At 35.7% G+C, this 19,047-nt stretch overlaps 2 protein-coding genes across 4 annotated transcripts in view; both read right to left on the bottom strand.

Annotated features, from left to right (window-relative positions):
- Positions 1 to 62: 62 nt before the first annotated feature.
- Positions 63 to 14,457, bottom strand: LOC110463531. Its single transcript, XM_021518177.1, has 4 exons — positions 14,248 to 14,457; positions 12,832 to 13,203; positions 10,992 to 12,037; positions 63 to 221 (listed from the first exon to the last, which is right to left on the bottom strand). Exons 1-3 carry the CDS (start codon positions 14,319 to 14,321, stop codon positions 11,965 to 11,967), a joined length of 519 nt encoding a protein of 172 aa, XP_021373852.1. The 5' UTR covers positions 14,322 to 14,457; the 3' UTR covers positions 63 to 221; positions 10,992 to 11,964.
- LOC110463532 overlaps positions 63 to 19,047 on the bottom strand; it is a 26,883-nt gene continuing 7,898 nt past the window's right edge. The window contains exons 3-6 of one of the 3 annotated variants that reach the window (XM_021518179.1): positions 3,790 to 3,796; positions 3,476 to 3,682; positions 2,197 to 2,532; positions 63 to 1,274 (exon numbers count right to left, since the gene is read on the bottom strand). In XM_021518179.1, coding sequence (XP_021373854.1) covers positions 1,208 to 1,274; positions 2,197 to 2,532; positions 3,476 to 3,549 — 477 coding nt within the window. In that variant the 5' untranslated portion in view covers positions 3,550 to 3,682; positions 3,790 to 3,796 and the 3' untranslated portion in view covers positions 63 to 1,207. The remainder of the gene's footprint in view (positions 1,275 to 2,196; positions 2,533 to 3,475; positions 3,683 to 3,789; positions 3,797 to 19,047) is intronic. The other 2 variants (XM_021518180.1, XM_021518181.1) reach the window with 2 other exon arrangements.

Genomic DNA, 19,047 nt, shown 5'->3' on the forward strand with positions numbered 1-19,047 from the left:
ATAAGTATAAATACTAACAAGGTTCAATTGCCTGTATGTATGAATAAAAACTTAACACCACGTTAGTATGAAACAGGTTTATTATGAGGAAATGAAAGATACCAGCTCATTGGACCTGGATAATGAACATGTTGAGTGTTGAAATGTACAAAAGTAATGACACGCTACATCAAGTACAATGGAAGCAACGTATTTATTGTGTTATTTTGATTAAAACACACCTTTTTATATTTCCATTGACCGTTTGCACAGTAATAGAAATACGTTACTAAGATCAAACAACATAAACGAGTCTAACATCAATGTCCATACCAGCGATCTGTCACACACTATTGGACGTGCGTTGTCATAATCAGACAAAATAAACCATTTTGTGAGCATTGTCTGGATATACACTGATGGACTGCACAGTTTAAAGTAACGATGATTTTCAAGAACTAGAACTTGAGTCGGAAATAAACGTTCCTCGTAACTTGCTTCACTCTGGAACACGTGACCATTTAGAGAAATGGGAAAAGTACCTCCATACCTTTTCGCTTCCTACCGGATTCGGAGATGTGACGGCGGGTTGCAGAAAACAGGCTCGTTTCGTTCCCGCTAGCCTCTGAATGATACGTGAACGTATTTCAGTTGTTTTCTCCCTAATTCTGGTTGTGGAGAAAACCGAAGTTGCTTTCCACATTAGTTTGATACAAATATAGTATCTCAACGACTCGGGATCAAGACTACCAGAAAACTGGAATAAACCTGACTTGGAGTGACTCCTATCCGTCCCCACCAGAAGACAGCTCTGTTTCTACTGTCTTTACTCCGGTTGTGAACCCCGGGTAAGTCGGATACTCCAATATGGTAACTCCGGTTGTAAATGTCTGCACCATCTTGAGTTGCATTACACATTTTTCCGATGCTGTAACTCAGGTTGTGAACGACGGGAGAGTTCGGATTTGCATTCCGTAAAACTTTCCGATATGGTAACTCGGTTGTAAATGCCTGGATCATCTGGAGTTGCATTACGCATTTCTCCGATACTGTAACTCAGGTTGTGAACGACGGGAGAGTTCGGATTTGCATTTCGCAAATGTTTCTCATATGGAGACTCCGGTTGGCAATGCCTTGCTCATCTGAAGTTGCATCCCGCTGAACCCTAAGCAGGATCACTAGGACTAAGTTGATTCTAATGATCATGATATGGTGTGTGACTTTATGACTAACCATACAGCAGTGTCATCCACTGGGGAGGGTCTCTCTTTACGATATGGTGTCCTGTCTTTCTCCTGAAAAACACAAAACACAAATATTCATTAATATTCACAACGCATATGAATTTCCCAATTCATTCACTTTATTTCATACAATTCATGCACTTGCCTTGAAAAATGTTAAAACCAATCAGTAATTTGAAATCTATAAGATACTGGGGAATTCCCGAGCTAGTCTCTCCTACGAGTAAGTTGTTTTACCTTATGCTCCTTTTAAAAGGTAATGATTTTTTTTAAAGTTTTAGTTTCCATTTTAGGGTTGGAACGTTGAAGTGTTCTCAAACGGACTTTTACACTTCGTGTGTAAATAACAATCTCATAAATATTCAAAGAGATATGCAATTCCTCAAGTATAGGCCGACTTAGAGTGAAATTGGCATTATAAATCGAACCAATACGTCACCTTACAGAGCTTAGTGAGAAATGCTGGACTATAGAAATCAAATGCGTAGTGTATATCATGTCGAAATTCTAACAGCTCATGTCGGCTAAAAGTAAAAGGATGCATTCTAAGGAATAGATATCTATGTTTTAATAACCAGAAATGACTTGCCATGGACCTTTCGCATGTCATTGCTTTACATGTAAACTAAATAGAGAATAACCATGATCTATCACCCCTACAAGTTGGGGAAGAGATACAAGAATAGACCTGCTGTTACCCACTGCATGATCGAAAGAGGAGACTAATACGGGGTTTTCGTCTGTGTCTTCTACTGAGAGGACATGCAAGACACCAACTTTGAGCTTCTTCCATCATTACAACACTTGGGATTGTCTTCATTCTTTTCTATCTACTTTTCCTTTCCGGCGATGTCTGCCTAGGATCCCAACCATATTTCGCCCTGACTGTTGCGAGGACGTTAACCAACAGACAAACAAACATAATCTGCATCAGGAGTTAGCCTTAAGATAAAGCTAAATCAAGTGAACCTACCTTGGAATATTCCACCTGTCTTTTCTTGCCGTTTCTTCGTCCGCATTTGGACTTTCTTGGTTATGGCTACGGTTCACCAAGCTTGGGACTCTCATGGTTTTCAGGGTTTTCGGTGAGCGGAGGACCCCGTCGGTTGTAGTCGCTGCCTCATGTACATCCTTTACTGATTGCTCGTTGACTACTGGTATGTAATCTTCGTCTGTCATCGTTACATCATTCTCTAAAATGCCTTCAAATATTTGGTCGTATGTCGTCATTATGGATGCGTCATCTTCTACTTTTCGTTTGTTGATTTCTAGTTTGTAAGTTTCGCCTGACACTGCTGCCTCATTGACTCTGTGAGTAAAATAACAAAAAAGTCTTCATTAAATTTAGGAACGATAAAATAGTTGGAAACGAGAAAACGATCAACTACTGACACACCAACAAACCAAAGGTAATTTGTTCATATAAGATTACACCATTTCGGATATTTTTCGTGAAGCATTGCTTACCTTTTTCTTCACCCCCCNGTATATTTGTACAATTGTACAGGGGAAAAGACCTTGAATATGTCCTAAATTACAGATTACACCACTTTAGAGTAAGATATCGTGCAATGTTTGGTTCGATGGTGCAATACCATTTATAACCACCTTAGTGTTGAAATATAGGTTTGTCCAAGGATTATGTTTTTAATCAATTGATTGTTTGTTTTAGTGATATATAATGAGCGAGCGATATCAATTTATTACACGTATAATCTAAATTGTTAGAGATATAATATATAGATTAAGCTACAGTTACACACAAACATTCTAGCGCTGAAAACCGTAGCTCAATGTCCTATTGGTTATGTTATCAGTCATACGTACTTTATCCAGCTTGTTAAATACTTCGACCTTGAGTGTTCACTTTTCAACTACATGCTTTGACATTAGACAAATCATTGTATTTCATTGGACATTTTCACGTCAGGCTTTCTACATTCTTCCAAATATTTACATAGAATAGTTAACAACAAATTGAACGGAAGTTTCTTATTTCAGTTTTTCTTTTAAAATGCATGTTTGAAGCAATAAAAAGTTCAGGTTCCATGCCATTTCGAACACATCCCGATCCCAAGTTAATATTATACCACCCTCATCAAGCAAGTATACTACTATTGTATGCCCTTATTTTGCATGAAAGTTAACGCATATCAATGCAGTATTTGCATAAGACATTTGGTCCATATACAGTTCTGAATTACTTTTTTATTTTTTCAAACGCCAAAAACCTAACCCGTTGAAATACTTACATGTATCTGGCCTGTGAAAAGCCTAGTATCATAATGGTAGCGATGCCCAGCCATAAAATATGTCCAGTCTCCATGCCTGCTTCTTTCTGTGTTCCCTGTAGGTTGGTTGGTTGGTTGAGGTGTTTTACGTCTACACTTCACTAACGAAGTCTTGTCTCTTGTAGACATGGGTACGCGTTTATATCATGCTCGCCAGTGGAATTCCCGCTACCAAAATAGATCATCGTGATAATCTTATTCTATTCTATTTATAACTTCTTGATTGGGGAGTGTCAAACGATAACATAACAACAAGTATAAGAAAGTCCACGTACCTGTTTGCTATTGGTCCGTTTCGTGAAAATATAAAACAGAAAGTAGTTATTCTAAGAAAAAATCACAAGCAGTTTCATTTCGGACGGTAAACTAAATTACTAGATAGCCTTAGTTTATTATTTAGTTGTAAATATTTCTTAATGCTTCGTGACAATCTTTCATTATACAATACATGCGAGTATATGTAAATAAGAAATATCAACAATTTGAAGAAAATTTACCGTTCAAACATTTGACTGACTAAACAATGACAAGGACAAAGACTTCATTATCATAAACACTACTCACAGTGTAAAGAATTTATAAACAAACATTTCTAAAACAAAATCTTAGTGTATATGTCTTTATGTATGTACATGGCATTGTTTTAAATGTCTGCTTATACAATATACATATACATGTTTGCGCTTACAAGTTTAAATACAAGTTAACAAAACTGATCATGATGATGATATCAGATGACGATGGATACGATCATGATGATGATGATGATTATGATGATGATAATTATGATGATGATGATGATAATGATGATGATGATGATAATTATGATGATGATGATGATGATGATGATGATGATGATGATGATGATGATGATGATGATGATGATGATGATGATGATGATGATGATGATGACGATAATTATGATGATGATGATGATGATGATGATGATGATGATGATGATGATGATGCTCACAAGATTTTAAGAGTAAATTGTAGTTTATTATTTATAATTAACTTTGTTTGTAAACAGCCATTTGTTTATATGTCATGTGCAACATTGTTGATTTTTAAGTTTTTAGGTGTGTTAGAGATACATGTGGATGAATATCATATATATATATATTATCTTAGTACCAGCATGTGTACCAAAATTTAGGTAAACGTAATGCTGTCAGGTTCTATTTATAGATACAGAACAAAGAACATAGCTCAACAGTCTCCTACACTCTTCTTACACGTGATAATATGGTAATAATTATATTAGGGATGATGCTGATTGGCTTAAGTTATCACTAGGCAGGTCAAGGTTAATTACCATTGGTCAAGCGGTTAGCCACGCATAATTAATTAATGTTTTAAGAAACTATCGGAGCGTGCAGACGCATTTTACATCAGCTTACCGTCATCCACCCCAACCTCCAACTTATAATTATTACAGTGTTCTTGAGTAAATTATTTACATACATATGCAAGTGTACCAAGGAGTACAGTAGCATAAGTAAACGGAGCAATTCGTGTTGTTAAATGTAATTTTATTGAATGATGAAAGAGCAGACACAAGTCGCATAGAGTGAAGTCATATACAGATGTACATATACTTGTATATTTATTCAAATGTTATAGTACTGGGGCTATACCATGGTAGGGTATAGGGAATACAGATCAGAGGTATAAACTATGGGAGTTACAGGAGGTGCACAACACATATGTTGTTGTATTCAGCCCCCATGTTAATATACAGTTATACCTACATAATAAGGTGCCTATAAGTTATAATTAGGTATCCTATAGATCCAGGATTTTTTAACAACGATGAATCCTCTCATGGGATTGGTACAGCATGGGCTAACGGGGCCCATGTGTCCGATCCAGGATTCAGGAAATATCCTCTCATGGGATCTATATCCAGAAAATTAGATCTAGATATCATACGGACCCAGGAATTTCCTGATCAGATATCCTCTCATGGGATCCAGGTATATGAGCTACTCATCATGTCTGGATCCAGGATTGTCAGAAATATCCTCTCATTGGGGTCCGTCTTTTGATAATGGGAAATCTCATCCAGCCGTTGGAACCAAGGGCGACCGTTTCGCTCCTGGGGGATATATTGGCAGTACTCCTGGGACAAGGGGTGAAAGTTCCTTCCTGGTAGGATAACGTCGTCAGTAATCCGTGAGATTTCCATAGCTTATATATGTGTAGTATGATATAGCCCCCAAGGCCAAACCTTAAATGTAGATGATCATGAAATGTATATATTTGTGTATTGTTTATTTCTTCTGTTATGTGTATAAATATGTGTATGCTGATGTATAATACATATACAACAATGTTGGTCATGATAACATTGCATACCTATACAGTAAATAAATAGCATTTATTAAGCTGTATCATATTGTTCTGGTTGTTTATAAATGTGTGAGTGTGAAAAAAATCGTTTGTATGAAATATTTTGAGAGTTGAATATCAATACATATTTATTAATATTCCAAACAAAAATTCTGATAACGTCTGTGTTGATTAGGCGCGATGTAACAATAGGACAAAAAAGGTAGATGGGCTGCACTGTTCAAAGCAATGAAGACTAGAACAAGGTTAGGAAAACTACCGGAAATTGGAATAACCTTGACTTGGGCGACTACTTTATCCCCAACAATAAAGAAAGAATTAAGTCCCCCTCCCTCCGTAACTTCGGTTGTAGAATTTTGAGTTGCTTCATCAAGTCTTATAAACATAATCATCAGGATTTAGTTGATGCTTTTTGACTGACCATACAACCGTGTCATCAAATCGGGATGCTCTCTCTCTTTAGAATGCTGTTTCTTCTCTGGTTATTATACAGAACAATTTTTAACATCCGTAACTGATATGAAGCCGCATGCCGTAAAAGAATAACACATTGCCTTCACTATGGGAAGACTTTCAGCAAATATATCTACCTTGAATGCTCCAGACATTTCTTAGACTACATTTGGACTTTATTGAGAAAAATCTCGAATGACAATGCTCCATGAGCTCACGTGGTTTTACAGTTTTCAATGAGCAGAGGATACCGCCGACCGTCGTTGCTACAATATGCGGATCCTCTGCTCTTCGTTCTACTGGTTAAGTAGCCGCCCTTTGCCATCATTTTCTGATCAGCTACAACACATTAGTAGAACAATGATAGCTGTCGGCTGTCATTGCTGTTGATGCTTCATCAACCCCATTTCTTTCTTTGACGTCTAGTGTGTATTCCCCGAGGTTTGCTGTAACTTTAATGGCAATACTTATCTTTTTTTAGTAGTGGTGCGGTTCTTGCTATAAAAAGTGTACTCATTATCATTTTTAAATTAACCAGCACATTTTTGAAATTGATGTAATTCAGGGGTTTATGCACTCCTCTTCTGTTTCTACTGTAGGTTAGTTCAAATTGGATTTCCGCCTTTTTGACCCATACCATCACCGATGAGTTCTAGAAGGACTAAAAAGCTATAGGGTGCAGTGTTATTAATTTTTGGTATGCTGTAGGCTATTTATTACCACATTAATTGTTAAGGTGTTCAGACTCTGCGGATGGATTTCATTGTCCTTAGGCTTAAGGTTTACATAACTTTGTTGGCCAAATTGATCTCTTTCGAGTAATTGTACGGTTCATAATATAGACATTACTCATTATTGATGTATACACGTCACTTGAATATTCCAAATTTTAAATTGCTTTGTCTAACCAGCCGTTCATACGAAACTTTTTTTTTGGTAAATCCCCCCTGGTGTTTGAAATTTATTTAATCAAGATGGTTTACGCAGTTTCACTTTTGTTTCAACAACAGATTAGACCAATTTTAATTGCCATCCTTTTTGGCCCCTAGCATCACCAATGAGTCCTAGAAGCATGGAAGAGCTGTATACTGCAGTGTTATCAACGTTTTCAGGTGCAACCACGGGTGTGTCTTTTCTTTTAAGAGTCTCTGGTATCAATGACTTCTGTTCATCCAGTACAGATTCATCTTTTGGTCGGATTAATGACGTGGTATCATGTCGAATATATCAGGAATTACTGCTTGTAAATAACAACCAAAATATTCATGACATTAACATATCCGGGGAGATATATACCATTGTTTGTTTGAAAAATGCAGCTGTTTTTTTGTGTTTTTTGTTTTATCAAATAGTGATATATATTTTAAAAACCATTCCCTCTCATTTCTGTTTATTGTTGACAGTTTAAATTTGTTAAATATTAGGAATTATCCAGGGGTAAATCCTGAACAGACTTGAATATAAAATATCACTGTGTTACGAACCACCATGTATTTGTTAGGATAGTGCAATATCGTCTTTAAACAATCTTTATTTTGAAACGTAATTGTCGATTTGTATTTTATTGCATCAATTTATTTATTGCGTGATAAGTTATGAATTAGATTCAGTAACTCCTTAATAAATTAGACGAATAAATGTATGTGTCAAGTCTACAGTGACAAACAGGAAAAAAACAGTGGATAAAATAGTTCGAAAGAAACGATTTCATGTACTAAAAAATACGTCGGAAGGAATGAAGTGTTAAAATGTACCCATCCCATGTCATTTTGTACCGGTTCTGACCGCCAGTGAACATTGTTTCGCTCCTTCCCAAGGCAGTATGTTACGTCCTTATATGACCCTGGCTGTTACGTGGTCGTTATACCACAAACAGACAAGACAGTAGGTATAATACGTGTCCGTTGTAGCATAAAACTGTACAAATAGCAATTAACGATCTATATACGGCTATGAGTCAATGTACTCGGTTTGAATGCATTTTTACATTTGACTGTCATACGCCAATACTTTATATATTGAAAATCTTGAATATATATTTTGTGGAAAAGTTTAAGACATAATGTTAGCAATGATCAAATCCAGAACACGTGCAATCTCCACGTTGATCACGGGAATAACCGCTACCAAAATACATGTCCTTGGTGATCATGTGACGTTCTATTTATAACCTATTCACTGGGGAGTTTCAAATGATATAATTATAGTAAAATAATAATATACAACATTTATATAGCGCCCTATATAATTTGTAAAATTACTCTAAATCGCTTTACAACATATGGATAATAGTAATGCTTATAATTGTGAAAACAAAACACAAATGCTTACAATCACTTTTATACAGTTAAGCAAGCAATGTGCACACAATTGAACAAATAAATGGTGGTATTTACATGACGTCTTTGCAAGGATTCTAAAATGCAGACGTGAAGAGGTGAGTTTTGATGTCCCTCTTGAACTTGGCAAGAGTATTTGACTTTCTAATAGCAGATGGTAAGCTATTCCACAACGTAGTCGAAACCCTCCCAAAGCCTCTGTTTCCGTAGGTCACAGTACGAGATTTTGGGACACACAACAAAGATTCTGACTCCGACTGCCGTGATCGTGACGGCTGGTACAGGGTAACAAGCTCCTGTAGGTACTGATGAGCTGGTCCAATCAGCGTTTTGTATGTGTACACCAGAATTTTGTACATCATATCAACAGGTGATAATCATTAACAGATAATCAACGTACCTGCATTATATTGGTCCGCAGAAAACATGAAAGGGAAAGTAGTTTTTCTAAGAAAAATCACCAACACAAAAGAAATGCAGTTTCATTTTATACATCAGCTGTTATTACACAAAAATCAAAGCGAATAAAGGCATTTCGCTGTTCAAAGAGATCATTACGGTTAATACTTAGGTTTAACAGTAGTGAAATTGTCCAAGGTTGTATCTCAGACCAGTTACCGACGGGTTGGCAGTTTGAACCGTTATTTAATTTTAACATAATTACTTAATCAATTTCATTGTAATAGTGATATTATTTTTCTATTCAATTTAACATTAAGAAGTTATAATTCACTAAATATTTGTAATATAGCATTTTCCAAGTTTGTTTAGCTACAATTTAGATTCGAATTCAATAACAATATATCATGCATTGTTATTATACAGCTATAAATAGAACAATCGGATGAGACAAATGTCACATATTTTCAATTTGCTTATATCACTTCTTTGTCTGTTATTAAATAAGCAAATTCTATCAGAATACTTTGAAACAGTTTAAAAAAGTATCAAATTTATCTTTTAGTTCAACATCAGAGCGGTGACCAAAGAAAACTGATAACTTAAACACGGTGAAATTTCTGCAAATTTAAGTTGGTATGTATGGACAACGTACATGATTTTCACATTCTCGTCCGCTAAATGTAAGTTTTTCCCCTAATGGAGTCGGGGAGGTGGGGTGGGGTGGGGGNATTGAAACCTGTTTAAAGTAATTTCATAGTAGATTCTTATAATAGTTAGTTCTGTCTGACATCAATAGCTTTGCAAGGTATTTGCCTGCTAGACAGTTTCCTATGAACGGCTTGTTTCACAATGCATTACAAAAGTGGGAAAATCAAGCGACGTTTTTACATTTTTTCGTTAAAACAAAATATTTCTATCAAGTTAATTTATATGTGGTGTCGAATTTCTTTCTACAGTAAGCCGAATACTGGTTCAGTCCCTATTCCCTCATGTTGTCAAGATTGATCAAAACAACGTATTAACCTAACTGTTGTCACTTCTGTAAATAGACAGGCTAAAACACATTTCTGCAGTACTACTATCACAACAGGGAAACCACATTCCCATTGCTTCATTGTCTCAGTACTTTGATTGGATTTAAGTTTACATGGCAGTCGGCCAATGCACCTGGTTTAAATTTTAATGTTTGGCAATCAAACACCAATACTTTGTATTGAAGTGCACGTGTGCAAGTTATTCGGTTTATATAATGCATGGTGAGTAAAGTGTGAGTAACTTTCGTTTTCATAAGGCAAGCGAAGTCCTGGTATTAATATTGTATAATCATATAATAATCTTTTGCAAGTGTAAAAAGGTTAATTGTATACTATAGTAATGCATGCTTTGTATGAATAATTTGTTGTATAATGCATGCTCTTTGTAAATCACTTGCTTTATAAAGCATGATAAGAGTAAATTAGTTCATATATCATAAGCATGCCTAGTGTTAATTTTTCGCTATAGCTTTAATGCATTGTTAGTGCTCACTTAGTGTAAACTTTTCTTTATATTTACAAAGTATGTTTTATGTAAAATATTCTCCATGTTTTTAAAACATGCTTAGTGTATTTAAATACATCGTTATACATTATTGAAACATGTGTCAATTAACATACAAACAAAAGATATCCGACTATCGATGTTTAACTTACACAGAACTGATTAGTATAAATACTAACAAGGTTCAATTGCCTGTATGTATGAATTGAAAACTAAACACCATCTTAGTATGAAACTGTTTTATTATGAGGATATGAAAGATACCAGCTCATTGGACCTGAATAGGATGTGCTTTTAATGAATATACCGAGTTTTATAATGTACAAAACAATGACACGCTACATTGAGCACACTGCGATCAACGTTTTGTGTTAATTTTAATTAAAACGCACCTTTTTATATTTCCATTGACCATTTGCACAGTAATAGAAACACGTTACTAAGATCAAATAACATAAACGAGTCTAACTTCTGTGTCCATACAAGCGATCTGACACACGCTATTGGAGGTGCGTTGTCATAATCAGACAAAATAAACTGTTGGTTGTGTCGGAGCATTGTCTGGATATACACTGATGGGCTGCATAGTTCAAAGTAACGACGATTAGCACTAGGACTAGAACTTGAGTCGGAAATAAACGTTCCTCGTAACTTGCTTCACTCTGGAACACGTGACCATTTAGAGAAATGGACCACGTACCCTCCATAACTCTTTGCTTCCTACAGGACTACAGGAGATATGACGACGGGTTTTAAAAAACGGGCTTGTTTCCATTCCCGCTAGATTCTCACTGATATACGAACGTATTGCAGTTATTTCCTCCCTAATTCTGGGTTTAAAGAAAATCGAAGCTGCTTCCCATATTCGTCTGATACAAATTTGGTTTCGACTCGGGATCAAGACTACCAGAAAACTGGAACAAAACTGACTTGGAGTGACTCCTATCCGTCTCTAAAAGAGAAAAGCTCTGTTTCTACTGCCTTGACTCCAGTTGTGAACCCCGGGTAAGTCGGATACTCCAATATGGTAACTCCGATTGTAAATGCCTGCATCATCTGAAGTTGGATTACCTGTAACTCAGGTTGTGAACGCCGGGAGTGTTCGGATTTGCATTCCTTAAAACTTTCCGATATGGTAACCCGGTTGTAAATGCATGGATCATCTGGAGTTGCATTACGCATTTCTCCGGTGCTGTAACTCAGGTTGTGAACTATGGGAGAGTTCGGATTTGTATTTCGCAAATCTTTCCGATATGGATACTCCGGTTGGCAATGCCTTACTCATCTGGAGTTGCATTCCGCTGAACCCTAAACAGGATCACTAGGACTAAGTTGATTCTAATGATCATGAGATGGTGTGTGACTTTATGACCAACCATACAGCAGTGTCTCCCACTGATGAAGGTCTCTCTTTCCAATCATGTGTCTTGTCTTGCACCTGAAAAACACAAAACACAAATGTTCATTAATATTCACAACGCATATGAATTCCCTATTCATATACTTCATTTCATACAATTTATAACCAATCAGTTAATTAAATCTATAAAGTACTGGATAATTCAAGAGCTAGTCTCTCCTACCAGTAAGATGGTTTACCGTATGTCACTACTTTTAAAAGGTAATGATTTTATTTTAAGATTTATTTTCCATTTAAGGATTGAAACAGTGAGTGTTCTCAAACGAACGTTTACACGCGCAATAAATAACAATCTCATAGTTATTCACAGAGATATGCAATCCTTCTAGGTTAGGCCATTCAATATTTCCAGGATAGGCCGACTTTGAGTGAAGCATTACAAATCGAACCAATACTTGATTATCAGCAGACCGGTTACTGGACACCTTACGAACGGTATAACTTAGTGTTTCTCTCACCATAACACTCTCACCGATGTAGTTCAAAGCTTAGTGAGAAATTTACGGACTAAAGAAATAAAATGCATAGTGTATATAATGTCGAAATTCTAATAGCTAATGTTGGCCAAAAGTAATAGGATACATTGTAAGGAATAGATATTTATTGGTTAATAGCCAGAAATGACTTGCCATGGACCTATCATATTTCACGTTATTGATATAGAGAATCTTAGTTTAGGTCCAAATATAGCTGTAACAAATTGTCTGGTCCCTGTGCCTGGCTAACTACGAGGACGTTAACCCACAAACAAACAAAACCATCATCGGTACCGCGAGTTAGACCTCAAATAAGGCTATATCAAGTGTACCTACCTTGGAATATTTGACCTGTCTGTTCTTGCCGTTTCTTTATCCGCAGTTGGACTTTCTGGCTCATGGCTAAGGTCCGCCAAGCTAGAGACTATCGTGTTTTTTTTTATGGTTTTTGGTGTTCGGAGAACCCCGTCGTCTGTCGTCGCTGCCTCATGTTCATCCTCTACTGATTGTTCGTTGACTACTGGTATGTTATCGTCGTCTGTCATCGTTTCATCATTCTCTACAGTGCTTTCATATACGATTAATATTTGGTCGTATGTCGTCAATATGGATGCGTCATCTTCTACTTTTTGTTTGTTGATTTCAAGTTTGTAAGTGTCGCCTGTCACCGCTAACTTATTTTTATCCTCTATAGATTTGTCTTTAATTCTGTGAGTGAAATAACAAAAAAATGTTAATCAGATTTGGCAAAGAACAAACAATGGAAAACGAGAAAGCAATTCATTCATGACACACCAACAAACCAAAGGTAAATTGTTCATATAAGATGACATTATTTCGCATATTTATCGTGAAGCATTGCTTACCTTTTCTACACCCACAACACCCTTCCCCACCCCATTACCCACCAAACCAACCAGACATCTGTACCTTTTATTCACAACTATGGAAACATATATTTTTTTCAAAAGCAATTACCCCATTTTTGAGTTAATCAATAAACATTCAAATTGGGAAATAGTATATCGCAAAGGATTTAAAAACAATTACAGGGGAAAAGACCTTAAATATGTCCTGAATTAGAAATGAAATCACTGCTGGGTAAGGTACTGTGCAATGTTTGGTTCGATGGTGCAATACCATTTATAACCACCTCAGTGTTGAAATATGTTTTTCCAAGGATTATTTTTTTAATCAATTTATTGTTTATTTTAGTGTTAGATATACGCCATTGACTTTCCAATGAGGGAGGATTATTAATTTATTACGTCTAAATTGTGAGACACACAACAAAAATATCCAGAACTGGAAACCGTAGCTCAATGTAAAATTGGTCATGTCATCGGCAATACGTATTCTATTTAGCTTGTTAAAAACTTCTACCTCGAGTGTTCGCTTTTCAATTACATGGTTTGACATTAGATATACCATTATGTTAGCCTATGTGCTTTCTTCCAAATATTCATGTTGAACAGTTCACAATGAATTGATGAAATTTTTCCTTTCAGTTTTTCGGTTAAAATACATGTTTGAAGCAGTACAAAATAAGTACCCGTTCAATGTCATTTTGAACATATCCCGATCCCAAGTAAATATTATATCACCCTTATTAAGTTAGTATTATTACAAGTGTATATCCGTTTTTGCATTAAAGCTAACAAATATCGATGACATTTGGTCAATATACAATTTTGAATTACTTAATGTTTTTGCCTGTCAAACGCCAAAAACTTAACCCGTTGAAATACTTACATGTATCTGACATGTGAAAAGTCTAGTATCATAATGGTAGCGATGACCAGCCATAAAACACGTCCAGTATCCATGCCTGACTCTGTGTGTTCCCTGTAGGTTGGTTGGTTGGTTGGTTGGTGTTTTACGTCTACACTTCACTAACGAAGTCTTGTCTCTTGTAGACATGGGTACACGTTTATATCATGCTCGCCAGTGGAATTTCCGCTACCAAAATAGATATTGTGACATTCTATTTATAACTTATGAAAAAAGACAGTCCACGTACCTGCTTGCTGTTGGTCCATTTCGTGGAAATATGAAACAGAAAGTAGTTATTCTAAGAAAATATCACAAGTAGTTTCATTTCGGACGGTAAACTAAAAGACTAGATAGTCTTAGATTATTATTTAGTTGTAAATATTTCTTTAAGCTTCGCGAAAATCTTTCATTATACAATACATTCGAGTATATGTAACTAAGAAATATCAACAATTGTTGATGTATTTTTGAAGAAAAATGTCCGTTCAAACATTTGACTGACTAAACAATGACAAGGACAAAGACTTTATTATCATAAACACTACTTACAGTGTAAAGAATTTCTATCCAAACATCTTAGTGTATATGTCTTTATATATGTACATGGCATTGTTTTTAATGTCTGCTTAAACAATATACATATACATGTTTGCGCTTACAAGTTTAAATACAAGTTTACAAAACTGATCATGATGATGATATCAGATGACGTGGGATACGATCATGATGATGATGATGATGATGATGATGATCCCGAAACAGTTTAAATGAATAAGAGGAAAGACACAAAAATGGTAAAAAGCACTTCAAAAGTAGAATGTTCGTTAAATTCTAACGAGTATTATGTGCATGCACGAATTCAAAACTAAACACCATCGCTTGTATGAAATATTTTGAGAGTTGATTATCAAATACATATTTTTTAATATTCCAAACTAAACCTCCGATAACATCTGTGTTGATCCCGGCAATTATACACTGGTTATTGTAGATGCGTTGTAACAATAGGACAACACAGGTAGATTGGCTGCACTGTTCAAAGCAATGAAGACTTTTCAAGAACTAGAACAAGGTTAGGAAAACTACCGGAAATTGGAATAACCTTGACTTGGAGCGACTACTTTATCACCAACACTAAAGAAAGAATTAGGCCCCTCCCTCCGTAACTCCGGTTGTAGAATGTTAAGTTGCTTCATCAAGACTTATATGCATACTCGTCAGGACTAAGTTGATACTGTTTGACTGACCGTACAACCGTGTCTTCAAATCGGGACGCTCTCTCTTAAGGATGCGGTTTCTTCTCTGGTTCCTATCCAGAACAATTATTAACATCCGTAACTGATACGAAGCCGCATGCCGTAAAGGATCAACAAAGTGACCGATTGTTTTTATATTTTAAATGCGAATCACGTCTGTGTGTGTGAGTGTGTGTGTGTGTGTGTGTGTGTGTGACGTTCATATTTAGAGAATGCTATATCTGAAACGAGTCCCTCATACTATATTTCCTTCACTATGGGAAGACCTCTAGCAAATAAATCTATCTTAAATGCTCCAGACATTTCTATATTTGGACTTTCTTAAGAAGAATCTAGAATTACAATGCTCCATGAGCTCACGTGGTTTTGCAGTTTTCAATGAGCAGATTACACCGCCGTCTATCGTTGCTGCCACATGTGAATCCTCGTCTCTTCGTTCTACTGGTTACGTAGCCGCCCTTTGCCATCATTTTCTGTTCAGCTTCATCACATTGGTAGAATAATGGTAGTTGTCGGCTGTCATTGCTGTTGATGCTTCATCAACCCCATTTTGTTCTTAGACGTCTAGTGTGTAGTCCCCAAGGTTTGCTGTTACTTTTATGGCAATATTTATCTTTTTTTTTTTTTAAATTCATGTCATTCAGGGGCGTATGCACTGCTCTTCTGTTTCTACTGTAGGTAAGACCAATTTGGATTTCCGCGATTTTGACCCATACCATCACCGATGAGTCCTGGAAGGTCTTAAAAGCTATATGGTGCAGTGTAATTCATTTTTGGCATGCTGTAGGCTATATATTACCAAATTAATTGGTGCAATCGAGTTTGTGTATTACGTTTTTCTTTAAGAATACAAGGTGTTAGACTCTGCGGATGGATTTCATAGTCCACAGGCTTAAGGTTTGCAAAACTTTGTTGGCCGAATTGATCTCTTTCGAGTTATTGTACGGTTCATAATATAGACACTGTACTCATTATTAATGTATACACGTCACTTGAATTTTCCAAATTTTAAATTGCTTTATCTAACCAGACCTTCATACGAAACTATCTTGCAAAACTAGCATCCTTACAAGGGGATTTACCAAAAATCCTCTGGTGTTTGAAATTTATATAATTAAGATGCTTTACGGAATTTCCCTTTTGTTTCAGTAGTAGATTAGACCAATTTTGATTGCCACTCTTTTTGGCCCCTAGCATCCTCAATGAGCCCTAGAAGTATGAAAGAGCTGTATACTGCAGTGTTACCAACCTTTTCAGGTGCAATCACGGATGTGCCTTATGTTTACCTTTAAGAGTTTCTGTCATCGATGCCTTGTGTTCATCCAGTACAGATTCGTCTTTTGGTCGGATTAATGACGTGGTGTTATGTCGGATATATTAGGAACTATTGGTTGTAAATATCAACCACTATTTATAACATTAATCAATATGTTGTTTGAAAAATGCAATTGTTTTTGTTTATCAAAGATTAATATGTATTTTACAAATCATTCGCTCTATTTTTTGTTTATTGTTGACAGTTAAAGTTTGTTAAATATTAGGAATTATCCAAGAATAAATCCAAAACAGACTTGAATATAATATATCACGAACCGCCACGGTGCAGTATTTGTTAGGATAGAGCAATATCCTCTTTAAACAACCTTTGTTTTGAAACAACGTAATTGTCGATTTGTATTTTATTGCATCGATTTATTTCTTGTGTGATAAGTTATGAATTAAATCCAGTAACTCTCCAATAAATGAGACAAATCAATTTATTTGTCAAGTCTACAATGACACACACAAAAAAAAGCAGTCGAAGAAATTGTTCGAAACGATTACTTGTACTAGAAAATACGTCATTTTGTACCGGTTCTGACCGCAAGTAAACATTGTTTCGCTCCTTCCCAATGCAGGATGTTACGTCCTCATATGACCCTAGCTGTTGCGGGAACGTAAAACCTATGCTTGTCCCCGTTGTAACATAACACTTTACAAATAGCAATTAATGATCTATATACGGCAATGAGTCAATGTACTCGGTTTGAATGAATTTTTATATTTGACTGTCATACGCCAATACTTTATATATTGAAAATCTTGAATATATATTTTGTGGAAAAGTTTAAGACATAATGTTAGCAATGATCAAATCCAGAACACGTGCAATCTCCACGTTGATCACGGGAATAACCGCTACCAAAATACATGTCCTTGGTGATCATGTGACGTTCTATTTATAACCTATTCACTGGGGAGTTTCAAATGATATAATTATAGTAAAATAATAATATACAACATTTATATAGCGCCCTATATAATTTGTAAAATTACTCTAAATCGCTTTACAACAAATGGATAATAGTAATGCTTATAATTGTGAAAACAAAACACAAATGCTTACAATCACTTTTATACAGTTAAGCAAGCAATGTGCACACAATTGAACAAATAAAGGGTGGTATTTACATGACGTCTTTGCAAGGATTCTAAAATGCAGACGTGAAGAGGTGAGTTTTGATGTCCCTCTTGAACTTGGCAAGAGTATTTGACTTTCTAATAGCAGATGGTAAGCTATTCCACAACGTAGTCGAAACCCTCCCAAAGCCTCTGTTTCCGTAGGTCACAGTACGAGATTTTGGGACACACAACAAAGATTCTGACTCCGACTGCCGTGATCGTGACGGCTGGTACAGGGTAACAAGCTCCTGTAGGTACTGATGAGCTGGTCCAATCAGCGTTTTGTATGTGTACACCAGAATTTTGTACATCATATCAACAGGTGATAATCATTAACAGATAATCAACGTACCTGCATTATATTGGTCCGCAGAAAACATGAAAGGGAAAGTAGTTTTTCTAAGAAAAATCACCAACACAAAAGAAATGCAGTTTCATTTTATACATCAGCTGTTATTACACAAAAATCAAAGCGAATAAAGGCATTTCGCTGTTCAAAGAGATCATTACGGTTAATACTTAGGTTTAACAGTAGTGAAATTGTCCAAGGTTGTATCTCAGACCAGTTACCGACGGGTTGGCAGTTTGAACCGTTATTTAATTTTAACATAATTACTTAATCAATTTCATTGTAATAGTGATATTATTTTTCTATTCAATTTAACATTAAGAAGTTATAATTCACTAAATATTTGTAATATAGCATTTTCCAAGTTTGTTTAGCTACAATTTAGATTCGAATTCAATAACAATATATCATGCATTGTTATTATACAGCTATAAATAGAACAATCGGATGAGACAAATGTCACATATTTTCAATTTGCTTATATCACTTCTTTGTCTGTTATTAAATAAGCAAATTCTATCAGAATACTTTGAAACAGTTTAAAAAAGTATCAAATTTATCTTTTAGTTCAACATCAGAGCGGTGACCAAAGAAAACTGATAACTTAAACACGGTGAAATTTCTGCAAATTTAAGTTGGTATGTATGGACAACGTACATGATTTTCACATTCTCGTCCGCTAAATGTAAGTTTTTCCCCTAATGGAGTCGGGGAGGTGGGGTGGGGTGGGGG

This window comes from Mizuhopecten yessoensis, unplaced genomic scaffold, assembly GCF_002113885.1.
Source record: "Mizuhopecten yessoensis strain PY_sf001 unplaced genomic scaffold, ASM211388v2 scaffold10915, whole genome shotgun sequence".
NCBI lineage: Eukaryota > Metazoa > Mollusca > Bivalvia > Pectinida > Pectinidae > Mizuhopecten > Mizuhopecten yessoensis.

Bases quoted from the DNA above. Each gene is read 5' to 3' on its own strand.
- LOC110463531 (XM_021518177.1), bottom strand. From the start codon at position 14,321: ATGGATACTGGACGTGTTTTATGGCTGGTCATCGCTACCATTATGATA. The intron at 13,204-14,247 runs GTAAGTATTTCA...TTTCACTCACAG, and splicing joins TTTTCACATGTCAGATACAT to AATTAAAGACAAATCTATAG. The intron at 12,038-12,831 runs GTAGGTACACTT...TGTGTTTTTCAG, and splicing joins GACAGGTCAAATATTCCAAG to GTGCAAGACAAGACACATGA.